This window comes from Ictalurus furcatus, chromosome 26 (genome assembly GCF_023375685.1).
Source record: "Ictalurus furcatus strain D&B chromosome 26, Billie_1.0, whole genome shotgun sequence".
In the NCBI taxonomy this organism is placed as follows: domain Eukaryota; kingdom Metazoa; phylum Chordata; class Actinopteri; order Siluriformes; family Ictaluridae; genus Ictalurus; species Ictalurus furcatus.
This window is the reverse complement of record NC_071280.1, coordinates 19,175,535-19,189,017: the sequence shown is the minus strand read 5'-3', so window position 1 is coordinate 19,189,017 and position 13,483 is coordinate 19,175,535. Positions and strand designations below refer to the sequence as shown.

The 13,483-nt window shown below is 38.6% G+C and overlaps 1 protein-coding gene across 4 annotated transcripts; it reads left to right on the top strand.

Moving 5' to 3' along the window:
* Positions 1-8,006: 8,006 nt before the first annotated feature.
* Positions 8,007-13,321, top strand: LOC128602324 (CMRF35-like molecule 5). Of its 4 annotated transcripts, XM_053616070.1 has the most exons (7): positions 8,010-8,217; positions 9,895-10,215; positions 11,097-11,204; positions 11,305-11,346; positions 12,360-12,458; positions 12,815-12,834; positions 12,922-13,321. In XM_053616070.1, exons 1-7 carry the CDS (start codon positions 8,178-8,180, stop codon positions 13,072-13,074), a joined length of 783 nt encoding a protein of 260 aa, XP_053472045.1. In that variant the 5' UTR covers positions 8,010-8,177; the 3' UTR covers positions 13,075-13,321. The 4 variants fall into 4 exon arrangements, with proteins under 4 accessions (XP_053472044.1, XP_053472046.1, XP_053472045.1 ...); XM_053616069.1 differs by having other exon boundaries at positions 8,007-8,217; positions 12,815-13,321; XM_053616072.1 differs by lacking the exon at positions 12,360-12,458 and having other exon boundaries at positions 8,014-8,217.
* Positions 13,322-13,483: the final 162 nt, after the last annotated feature.

Here is a 13,483-nt window from a genome sequence, read left to right as displayed (position 1 = left end):
CCGGTAACGTTCAGATGACATGGAAGCCAGCGGGGTTGTAGTCTAACCTTTCATTGATTTATTAAGTAAACGCGGTCTAACAGCTGACACTTGACGACGCCCCTTCCGCCACATTTGCATATACTACACACAGTCCAAAATGTTACAGTGCAAAATAAACAATGAAATGAGATGAGCAGATTTTTTTTTTTTCAGTCTGTCTGATAAACTTTATCGTTCCCGGACATGTTGGTCGGCACAAAATGTCCTTTGTGGAAATTCTGCTCTGGCCTGTGAAGTATTATCACCAAATTCTACCTCCATTCAGATTTAGATAAATATAACAAAAAGTATATATATATATATATATATATATATATATATATATATATATATATATATATATATATATATATATATATAAAAAATAAGCTAAGCTAAAGTAAATCTCACTGTTTAGCCAAGGGCAAGTTGTGACTCTTTGTCTTACCTGCATCTTATCTCATTAAACTAGTTGCTTTAACATATATATTAGCATTACATATATTGCTAATTTGTATTAGCTATATTGACTGTTTTTATCTTAATGTTAAGGTTCATGTAGTATTTGAGTAATCCATCTATCTATCCATCCATCCTACACAGGGTTGCCGGGAGCCTGGAGCCTATCCCAGGGAACACGGGGCACGAGGCAGAGGACACCCTGGAGAGGGTCATGCACATTTACACACCCATTCACACACTATGGATAATTTAGAGATGCCAATCAGCCTACAATGCATGTCTTTGGACTGGAGGAGGAAACCGAAGTACCAGGAGGAAACATACTTGACATCAAAAACCTTTATTAATTTAACTGTAATATTAATATTCAAATAATACTTAGTTCAAAGCAGCAGTGTATTGATATAAGAAAAGAAAAAAGAGAAAAAAAAAAAAACAGATCCAGGCTAAATTCTCAGACTGTATCAGCACCTATCAATAAGCACACTCTTACTGGCATTAGTATTTATTCATTTTATTTTTCCTAGTATCTATACATGTAATATACAGACTTTTGCTTTTTACCCATTTCTCTTCTTATGCTCTTCACTTTGCATGAAGAAGTACATGTTTCATGTTTCATAGGATTTGTTCCTGTTACACACCTTGTGCTCTAGAGGGCAGTAGAGGCCTTATCACAGATCATTAATAAGGTGTGGGGTGTGAGTTCACTCAGATAAAACAATGTTTCTCTGAAACATATGGGGAGATCCACCTATGGGAAGGGCATATGTACCGGACCTCTGCAGAAGCATCCAATTGGACCAAGTTTGGTTTGACAGATAGGAGCGCCCCTTACCTGAGTGCATAAAGGACCTGCAGGTAAGGGGTGTGGCATTGGACACATGCTCCGGTCTGTCAATTGGATGCTTCTGCAGAGGTCAGGTACGGATACAGTCTGTAATCCACCAACAGTTTCAACAAAAACAAAAACAAAGCATTTTTACAAACATTTTACAGCTGCAGTACACGAGTCCACTGTTTATCACTTCAGTGTCGTAAATGTCTCTTTCATTTAAAAACATTTTAGAGCAACGTTGCTCAACATTTCATACAGAATCAGTATTTCACACTTCCTGAGTAGATTGCAGCTTTTTTCCACTAAGTGGCTCAAAAGTAGAAGTGGGCATGGCGTGCATTTAAAACTATGCAGAGACGCTGCAGAGTCACAGAGGCAGAGACGGTGAGAGCATGTAACATTACTAACAGAACATTTTTTTCAGTCTGGACATAGAATGAAGATCCTCCTTATCTTCTCCTTCTGCCTGATTATATGTAAGTATCAGCACTTCAGAATAATTCACTTTATACAGTACCACAGGATGTGAGAATGCTTGAATCTGATTGATCAGGAAGGTGCGCATTATTTTTGTATAACAGCACAGGTTGTTCCGGCTGTAATATGAATGATCATTTCATATTAATGCGCTTGTTCTCATACATTATACGTTGTAATACCACCACCAATAGAGTACATTTAGTGAAGAATACATGCACAGAATAGAAGAAAAAAAAAAGTGCTGCTAATTCTTTCTGTACGTACCAGTAACCCTAGTGTACCCCTCAAACAGGCCTTCTCGTGTCCCACCTCCTTGACCATCATTTTGCATGCTAAATATAATAAAAGTATTACAATTCATTTTTATGTGTGGTCAAATTGTTATACGTGTCATTTTAAGGGTGAGAGAGAGAGAGAGAGAGAGCGAGAGAGAGAAAGAGAGAGTGAGAGAGAGCGAGAGGGAGAGAGAGAGAGAGGAAAAATACCTACTTTTCTAGTACCTACAAAGTACCTACTTTGTTGTCATTTTAGTTGACTAAAAGTCTGGGCATTTTACTCTTATCTTCGGCAAATATACTGAGCTTCGTTCAGGTTTTATATGTTGCACCATCGTCCTGGATCATATTTCATACCACCGTATATTATTCTCTAGCTGGTTCTGATGCTGTAACTACAGTAACTGGATACAGAGGAAGATCAGTTCAGATTAAATGCTCCTACGGATCTGGATATGAAGAATACAACAAGTATCTCTGCAGAGGTACATGTCCCCGTGTGGGGTATAATGATGTTCCTGTTCATTCTGGATCTCCTGCTAAAGACACCAGATTCTCTCTGTATGACGACACAACAGCCAAAGTCTTCACCGTCACCATCACTGACCTGAGAACAGAGGATGGAAACACTTACTGGTGTGTGATAGAGCGGACAGGGTCTGATATTTACACAGAGCTTCTACTGCTGGTTAAAACGGGTGAGTTATACAGATGAGACTAAAATAATCTCACACATTAATTCATTGATTACAAACACACTGTGAGTGAGACATGTACAATGTACAATGGGCCTCATTTATTAAGTTGGAAATGTATTTATTTGAGAATGATTTGCAGAGTTATTTTCATGAGAAATGTGTTCATGACAATCCATTTAGAATAGATTCCACCCAGCGCAGAGCCGTTCCGGTGATGTCTAGTACTGTCGAGAGTTGACATGAGGAACTGATGATTCACAGTGTCGAAAGCAGCAGAGAGATGGAGTAGGATGAGGACAGATGATCTTGAGGTTGATCTTGCTAGTCGTGAGGCTTCAGTGATGGAAAGCAGAGCGGTCTACGTGGAGTGGGGTTAAGTGTTGTGTTTTTTAAGCAGCAGGGTAACCCAAGCCTGCTTAAATGAGGTATGGAGGGTGCTGGTGGAGAGGGAAGTGTTAAAGATGTGTGTGAGTGCAGTTAGTAGTGTGGGAGAGATGGACTGAAGAAGTTGAGAAGGGATAGGGTCTAGAGGACAGGTTGTAGGACGGCTAAAGAGGAGGAGTTTTGAGACATCAGTCTCTGAGAGAGGAGAGAAGGAGGACAGTTGAGAGGTACATGGAGGAGGAGCCGGTCTATGGTTGTCTGGGGTGGAGAACTGGTTCCTGGTTGATGATGTATCCCTGTTGGAAAAAAAGTGGTGAAGTCATCTGCAGTGAGAAAGGTAGGGGAAGGGGGAGAAGGAGGAATTACACATGACTTTACTGAAAGATTAATGGGGGGTAAAACTGTGTTCTAGATCTTAAACCTAGAAAATGTGAACTGTCTGGAAATGAGAATCTGGATTGTAGCTTGATCCTGTTTCTATTCTCTCAGAGGATCCTGCCATCAGTACTGTCTCACCGTCCACACACTCCGCTTCAACACATATCGTGACTCCATCACTGCAGGCTGAGATCACACATTCAACAGATATCAACTTTCTGCCTTACCTCTTCTTTATTACATTTCTGCCATGTCATTCATCATCTCTCACTTTTTTCAGCTAATCTATTAAATGATGTTACCCACCAAACCATCACTTCCTCATCCCATGGTATGTACACCCTCCATCCACACTGTAAAGGAGTCTAAGATAATGCTATTTTACGCCACGCGTAGGATACCATCACTGTCCTGCTCAGCACTTCAGTTTTATAAAATAGTTTTTTAAATTATTGTTTTATTTTGAATTTTTATTTCTCCTCAGTGGGTAATACTTACATGTTTCAATGCATGTCAGAAGAAGGATCAATGTCTTGATGTTTTTTTTTTAACTCACTCAGTTTGACATGAAGGCGGTAGCTTGCAAGTTCAGTTTAACAGGAAGTATACATTTCACAAAGCACTTCACACTTCTCTAACTAAGTTGCTTTCATAGTTTCATTTCTCACATTGTTAATGACTTCCTATTTACTCAAAACATGCTGTACATTGTATCATCATTTAAAACCGCATGCTTTATGTAACAGTCGATAGAAATATGTATAAATCTGGTGACAGATTGTCCACTCCCACATGGCCAGCTCACCTGAATCCATCTTCTTCTTCTAGACTCCCCCTATGTACACACTCTATGTATTTACTGTTACATGTCTATTACAATGTTGTTTATGTGGTTTAAACGTTTATATTCTGTGTTAAACATTTATGTCCAGGTATACCTAACTACATCATGATCAGTACAGCTGCAGTGTTGTTGGCTGCTGGTGTGATTATAACAATCTACTGCAAAATACATCGTCAAGGTAAAACTCACTTTAAATGTATGTTTCTGACTAATTTATGGTGATGTTTTAATCTCATGACGTGCTGCTTTACTGTCATCGACACGTCCTTGTACCCAATGTTAAAAGACAACACTTATTCACCTCTGGATGTCTTGTTAGTGATGTTATACACAGTGAAGCAAATACGAGCAAAGAGCGCTGTGAAAAATTGTCTTTATTATTTAACCTTTTGCTCTTTTCTCAAAAAATTCACAAAAATACTCTGCTCTCATGGATATCAAACAATTGCAAACACAACACAAAAAACATTTTAAATATAGGTGTGCAAGAATTATTGGCAACCATTTAAGTCAATACTTTGTACTAGCTACTATAATGCCTATAATCTATAATCCCTGATGAGGTTGGAGAACACATGGTGAGGGATCTGAGACAGTTCCTCCATACAGAATCTCTCCAGATCCTTCACATTTCGAGGTCCACGCTGGTGGACTCTCCTCTTCAGTTCACCCCACAGGTTTTCTATGGGGTTCAGGTCAGGGGACTGGGATGGCCATGGCAGGATCTTGATTTTGTGGTCAGTAAACCATTTCTGTGTTGATGTTGATGATGTTTTGGATCATTGTCCTGCTGGAAGATCCAACCACGGCCCATTTGAAGCTTTCTGGCAGAGGCAGTCAGGTTTTCATTTAACATCTGTTGATATTTGATAGAGTCCATGATGCCATGTATCCTAACAAAATGTCCAGGTCCTCTGGCAGAAAAACAGTCCCAAAACATTAAAGATCCACCTCCATATTTAACCGTGGGCATGAGGTACTTTTCCATATGGCTACCTCTCTGTGTGCTCCAAAACCACCTCTGGTGTTTATTACCAAAAACCTCTATTTTGGTTTCATCTGACCATAGAACCCGATCCCGTTTGAAGTTCCAGTATTGTCTGGCAGACTGAAGATGCTCTAGTTTGTTTTTGGATGAGAGTAGAGGCTTTGTCTTGAAACCCTTCCAAAAAACTTGTGTTGATGTAGGTGACTTCAGATTGCAGTTTTGGAGACTTTCTGACCCCAAGACACAACTAACTTCTGCAGTTCTCCAGCTGTGATCCTTGGAGATTTTTTGTCCACTCGAACCGTCCTCTTCACAGTGCGTCGAGACGATATAGACACACGTCCAATTCCAAGTTGATTCATAACATTTCCAGTTGACTGGAACTTCTTAATTATTGCCCTGATGGTGGAAATGGGCATTTTCAATGCTTGTGCTATTTTCTTATAGACACGCCCCATTGTGTGAAGCTCAACAACCTTTTGCCGCACATCACAGCTATATTCCTCGCTCTTACCCATTGTTATGAATGACTAAGGGAATTTCGCTGAATATGTGTTACCTCATATTTATACCCCTGTGAAACAGGAAGTCATGGTTGAACAATTTCCTGTTCCTAGTAGAGAGAGAGATCACCCCAATTACTCCAGGTTACCCAGGTGTACTAAAAAATGTCAAATATCAATGAGAATATACTTCAAATACATTTTTCCTCACATGAATTCACATTAATTGTTGCATACCTATATTTAAAAAAATATATATATTTTTATAAACATGTGTATTGTTTGCAATTGTTTGATATCCATGAGAGCAGAGTATTTTGTGCATTTTTTGAACAAAAGATCAAAAGGTTAAACAATAAATACATTTTTTCACAGCCTTCTTTGCTCATATTTACCAAGGGTGCCAATATTATTGGAGGGCACTGTTAAACTCATCACTGTCCCAATACTCAGACTGCACTGTATATTTACTTTATATTAAATTAATCTTTGTTGCCCTTCTCATCTTTCTGCAGGCTCTGAAACAGTGACACGATCTTCCACAGAGGTACAGGCCAATGATTTGCTTCAGTGTTTTACTCTCACAAACACTTTACTTACACACATTTTAATGATTTCTGTTTTCCATTTCAGGCAAATGGAGATTCTGAAAATGTCCAGAATTTACCTCCTCTCCAAGCAAAACCACAAGCCGATTTACCCGAATCTGTCTATCAGAGTCTAGACCTAACCACCAACCAATCAGACTCGGTCTACCAGAGTCTGACCTTTACTAATAACCAATAAGATTCAGGACACCACAGTTCACCATCTAATTTGGACTGGTTTTAACTGTAACAGTGATTATTGCTTTTTTTCTGCGAGGTTTTGGACTTTTTGCCTGGCCTGTGAATGACTGTTTTGCTCTTTGTTTTTAGACCAGTTCAAAATAAACCTCTCTTCCTTTCTTCAACTTGCAGTCAACTGTGATTCATTTTCCCCGCACTAGCCATGCATGTCACGATGCTGTACATAAAAGGTTCACATCAGATTGTCTACAGGCGGTCTTCCCTTGGAGTCCACAGGAGAGGAAATGAAAGAACACAGTACAATCTGATTAAAATGTACATATTCACATAGCATTAGTGCAGTGTTAAATAACTTCATGCTATAAATCATGTGACCACATGCTTCAAAAAGAAATGTAGATACTCGGGCATCCTTCATCAACTCATCCACAAGAGATTTATCATAGAAGAGAGAGACAGAGCAGATATTTTACTACAGATGCCACCATGTAACATACGCTAATGCTGAACACTACATTAGAACAAAGAACTGGACTTAACACACACATTTCCCATTAGTTTTCCTCCTGAGTTGCTCACATTATCCTCTCAGCAGCAACAAACTGTGGATCAGGTGGTAGAGCAGGTTGTCCACTAATCGTAGGGTTGGAGGTTCGATTCCCGGCCCACATGACTCCACATGCCAAAGTGTTCAAGACATTGAACCCCAGGTTGCATCCGATGGCAAGTTAGTGACTTGCATGGCAGCTCTGCTACCATTGGTGTGTGTGTGTGTGAGAGAGGGTGTGTGAATGAGAACAGCTAAGGCTAAAAAAGTGCTATATAAGTGCGTTAGCCTATGAATGAAGAAGTTCACTTTTACATAAAGGAAGGAGGTTACTGAGCTCAGAGGTTTATATGAATATGTGGAGGTGATTTCTCAAAGTACCGTCATAATCATCTACAATCCAGTCAGTCTTCTACTTTCTGCCTCTCCTTAAGCACATTTATATTCTCTCTTCTATTTACTCATGACTTGTTCCTGATACACACCTTGTCCTCTAGAGGGCAGTAGAGACGTGACAGGAAGGTGTTTATGTAAGGTGCGCAGTGATCGACATCTCCCGAACACTTCAGTTAACCTGGAGTACATACAGTTCACTCGGATAAAACATTTATATAAAAGTTATAAACGTTTTAATACAAAAAATGTACTGTACACTTTGTAACTCATCACAGACTGAGAGAAAAAAACCACACACACACACAAACACACACAAGTGACATTACAGTACACAAGTCCACTGTTTATCAGTTCAGGGTCCAAAATATCCCTTTAATGCTTTAAGCTGAAAACATGAAAACACGCACTTCCTGTGTGGTTTTCTGTCACTGGCTTTAAAGTGGAAGTGGACGCGACGTTTCTATTAAAAACCACAACAACTCAGAGGCAGAGACAGTGAGGGAGTGTAAGAGATCTAATAGAATGTTTGTTTGGTCTTTATTTCCTGAAGCAAAGTTTGAGAGTTAGGACTTAGAATGAAGACCCTCCTCATCTTCACCTTCTGCCTGATTACAGGTAAGTAAAAGAATGTACATATTCACGTGACCTACACATGGAAACATTCTCTCTACGTGTTTTCATCGTAAAATAGACTTTGAAGAGGTTTTGTATCTGTATATTAGCTGAAGAACAGTCCTTAACTACACATGATGTGTTTAAAGATCAGGGCTAATGCTTCATCAGTGCAGTCGACCTGCAGTGTCATCTCTCTTGTTCCTGCTGTTAAACACTGAATATGAGTTTAGTATTTTCCATCGAGTGTAGAGCAGATAGCCCTGGTGTACAACGTATGATTTAGACTTATTTTACTCTGCGGCATCTATATATACCTTTTGTAACTTGCTCTTGTCTTACATTTATTGGGGGTCAGTATCTTGGACCTTTTTCAGTTAGGTTTTTGAGCTTTCAAAACCTAAAAGTAGTGAATTATCTTTTATTAGCTGTAGATTCTGGAAACTGTGCCATCCTTGTGCTGTTTTTGCATCATATCCTCCTACGTAGATCAAAACACGAGGTCGGCATCCACAATGCCGTACCAGACTGATTTTTTTTGTGTCATATCTTACAAATAGAAGTTTTCCTGTGTAAATTGGAACCTTCTCACTGACCACTTTTGGAGTGCCACAAGGCTCCATTTTGGGTCCGATTGTATTTTCTTTATACTTTCTCCCTCTTTGCTCTATTCTTGAACATCCCAAGGTTTCCTACGAGTATGTTACAATATGTGGATGATACAGCTCTACCTTGCATTAAAATCTAGTATAAATTCGTTCACTCGTCTTTTAGACTGTCTAAGAGACACAATAGTCTGTTTGCTCCTTCACATCTGTTAGGTTTAGCTGCAATCTGGGCCTCCTACAAGCCAACATTCATAGCCAAGTCAAAAAAAATTGTGGGTGATTTTTGATTCAGAATTAAAATATGACAAATAAATAAATTCTGTTGTCAGAGCTAGTTTTTTTTCCAGCTCAGGGTACTTCGCAAGCTAAAATGTTTCTCACGTTTAAAGATCTAGAGACTGTTCTCCACTCTCTTGTACACAATGCTACAGATCGCGTCTTGACTGGGACCAAAAAGAGACAACACATAGCACCCGTCTTAGTTTCACTCCACTGGTTTCTGGTGAAATACAGAATTGATTTCAAGATTCGATCGTTTGTTTTTAAAGCCTTGCATGGTCTTGCCCCCATATTTTTCAGATCTCCGCTGCTTTCACTCTTCCCAGCGAACTCTCAGATCCTCTTCTCAGTCGTTACTAACCGTTCCAGAGTTGTTATTAAAAAACAAATGTGATTGGGCCTTTTCTGCAATGGCACTTCCACTTGAATAAACTCATTTAAAACGTCCTTTAAAATTTATCTATAATTTGCCCTGTTTTATTTGTCACTGTACAGTTGCTTATTTTCTGGTTTTAGTTATGTCTTGTTTGTTTCCTTATAGTAATTATTTGTTTTTATATTTATTTTTTTTATATTTTGTTTTACCATTTTAATGTATTTCCTGCTATGCCTGATGTGCAGCACTTTGGTCAGAACTTGTGTTGTTTTAAAAGTGCTATATAAATAAATTTGACCTTGACACGTGTCCCAATGTTTACACTTTAATATTGCTGGATACTGAGCTTCGTTCTGGTTTTATATGTTGCACCATTGTCCTGGATCATATTTCATTCCACCGTATATTATTCTCTAGCTGGTTCTGATGCTGTAACTACAGTAACTGGATACAGAGGAAGATCAGTTCAGATTAAATGCCCCTACGGATCTGGATATGAAAAATACAACAAGTATCTCTGCAGAGGTACATGTCCGTATGGGGGGAATAAAGACATTCCTGTTCATTCTGGATCTCCTGCTAAAGACACCAGATTCTCTCTGTATGACGACACAACAGCCAAAGTCTTCACCGTCACCATCACTGATCTGAGAACAGAGGATGGAAACACTTACTGGTGTGTGATAGAGCGGACACTGCGTGATAGTTACACAGAGCTTCGACTGCTGGTTAAAACGCGTGAGTTACACAGAGGATACTAAAATAATCTCACACATTAATTCATTGATTATGAACACATTAATTGAGGCTATTATTAGAGATTATTAAACCAGCATGTACAATGTAGAATGGGCCTGATTTATCAAGTTAGATTAAAAAAACAAACATTTGGAAATTCCACACAGCACGACTGCCACAAGAAATGTTGTATTCATGAAAATCCAGTTGGTTGGAAAAATATTTCTGTCCTATGTTTCACTCCAGGGTCTGTGTAAGAATTTCAATAATGTGAACATCTATTAATCAGCTTCAACTCTTACAGCCATTTTATATACAGATTTCACCGTCAAATTTAAATCACTTCTTTATTTCAATAACACCAGTTTAAAAGATTATAGATTTGATTATAGATCTCGGTCATAATCATATTAATGACTTGAGACAAAGTGATTCCAAAACAAATCCATAAATTCCAACAAATATGACTAACCAGTCGATCAGGACAAAAGTATTGGCACCCTATAACGGGAGTTAGGATGTGTCTATGGTAGCCAATGCTCTGCAAATGACTGAGCTGGAAGATTTCACACACACCATGCTTAGAAGGCGTTCTTTCACCATTTAGTTGTCATTTCATTCTCTGAACTTTGCCTTTTATAGAGGTTTGTGGGTGTGGTTAAACATTTAATGCAGTGAACATGATTGGTAAATTAATGTATGGCTGATTGGCATTTATCACCACAAAATATTTTAAATTTGCCAGGAAATTTTTGTTTGGTTGTCTGTGAAAACATTTACATGCAATTCATGGAAAGATAATCGAGTCTCAGTGTGTGGATCTAGAAAATGTGGACTGTCGGGGATAAAAAAGTTGGACTTGACCGTTTCCATTCTTTCAGTTGATCCTGCCATCACTACTATCTCACACACCACACACACCACACACCCCGCTTCAACACACTCCATGAGTCCATCGGTGCATGTTGAGACCACACATTCAACAACAGGTATGAACTTTTTGTCTGAACTCTTCATCATATTTCCGTCATGTCATTAATCATGTTCTGCTTTTGTCAGATTATAGATCAAATGTCTTACTTTTTCCAGCTAATCCATTAAGTGATGCTAACCACCTAACCAACACTCACGGTAAGTACAATATCACATGTGCTATTTGTGAAATTCTTGCGAAACGAGAAAGAGAACACACACTAAACCACCACAGCACAGAAAAGGTCAGCCTTGGCTTTGTAAATGCTTTAACCACGTTGCTGCTCTGTGGTTTAGTGAGTGACATGAATTACTCTGAACCTTACAAGCAAAGAACAACTGGCAGTCAGGTGGCAGGAACGGATGCAAGTGCAGGGTTACGACGCTCTATTGATAAAGCTAGAACTCAGATACAAATCGACAAGCAAAATAGTAAACAAGAGAGAGGTAAGGGTCGGGACGATCAATAAACAACTAGACAAGGCAAGAATCAGTGAACCATAAAGAAGAAACAAGGTCAAAATCCAGGTAACAATAGAGTAGAATACCAGGCTTGAGCTAGACTGGTATCTAGGACACCGAGCGTATACGTCACGAATGAGTGCGTGTGGGTATGTTGAGTCCATAAGTAGTGCGGCAGTAACTGTACACAAGTGTGTGTGATCAACAAGATGGTGAACGTGACCGTCTCTGCGGCCATATTTGTAGGCCATGTGGTGTTCTGGGAAGTGAAGTTTAACGCCGAATTTGGAGTTGACGTGACTCTTGAACACTTTTGCAGGTGCACTGCAGTACCTTTCAGTAGACTGTCATACATGTAATAGTGATAAAATATAATGAAGTATAGTATTATAGTATTCGATATGTTGTCTTGATTATTTGATATGCTGCAGATTTATTTTGCAGATTCAAAACAATAAACACGTAGAACTTTTAGTTTTATCATTCAAAATGTTGTTTAGAATATAAAACCATATTTTTTATAGTACAATTGATAGAAATATGTATAAATCTACTGACAGGTTGTCCAGTCCCACATGGCCACCTTACCTGGATCTATCTTCTTTAACACTCCCCATGACACGTATTTCCTGTTACATATGAATTATGCTTTTTTGTGATTTAAATACATGTGATTTACACTTTTATGATTTAGTTTGTGTCCTGTACAGATGTTCCAGGTATACCTAAGTACATCATGATCAGTACAGGTGTAGTGTTGTTAGCTGTTGGTGTGATTATAGCGATCTACTGCAAAATAAAATGTCAAGGTAAAACCCAGTTGATTTTTTAACCTCAAGCCCAGCCAGCACATGTACATATCAGTTGCCCTGCTTATACATAAACTAATGAGGCAATGCCAGACAATGGGCCAATAATGTTTGTTTTTTTACCCCAGAATGAAGGATTGTTGCTGTAAATTTAACATTTCAGTGTTCACCTAATATAACTGTACACACACTTTAAAACTGACAGTCAGCTTTATAATCTCAGTGCTTCATTTCAAATCCAAGATGTTGAAGTACAAAACTCATCACTGTCCCAATACTCAGACTGCACTGTATATTTACTTTATATTAAATCAATCTTTGTTGCCCTTCTCATCTCTTTGCATGCTCTGAAACAGAGACACGATCTTCCACAGAGGTACAGGCCAATGATTTGCTTCAATGTTTTACTTTCACAAAACACTTTACTTACACACATTTTAATGATTTCTGTTTTCCATTTCAGGCAAATGGAGATTATGAAAATGTCCAGAATTTACTTCCTCTCCAAGCGAAAGAAACAGCCAATTTACCCAAAACTATCTACGAGATTCTAAACCTGGCCCCCGACCAATCAGACCCAGTCTACCAAAATCTGGCCTCTACTAATAAACAATAAGATTCAGGGTGCAACTGTTCACCATCCAAGTTAATTGATCTTAATCTTAATCCAAAGCTAACTGTCACAGTGTTTATTTTTTATTTTATTAACAGACGTACTGTATTTTTTGGCCTGTGGCTTTATTCATTTGCTGTAAATGAACCTGCTACTTTATTCAACTTGCAGTCATTCCTGATAAATCTAACAACATCTGATGCCAAGTCTGCATGTAACAACGCTGTACATAAAATCATTTTTCATTGAACTCCTTGTCATTTGTAGTTTGTCAAAATGCTTTGTGTTTTAATTGACATTTTCTTTTAAAGCCTTTTTGCTTTCACAGTTTTACAGTACAGCCTATATAAAAAGTTGTTTGGACATCGCCGGAGCCCCCTGTATGTGTCGCAGTAGTGCAGGCTGCCTGGGC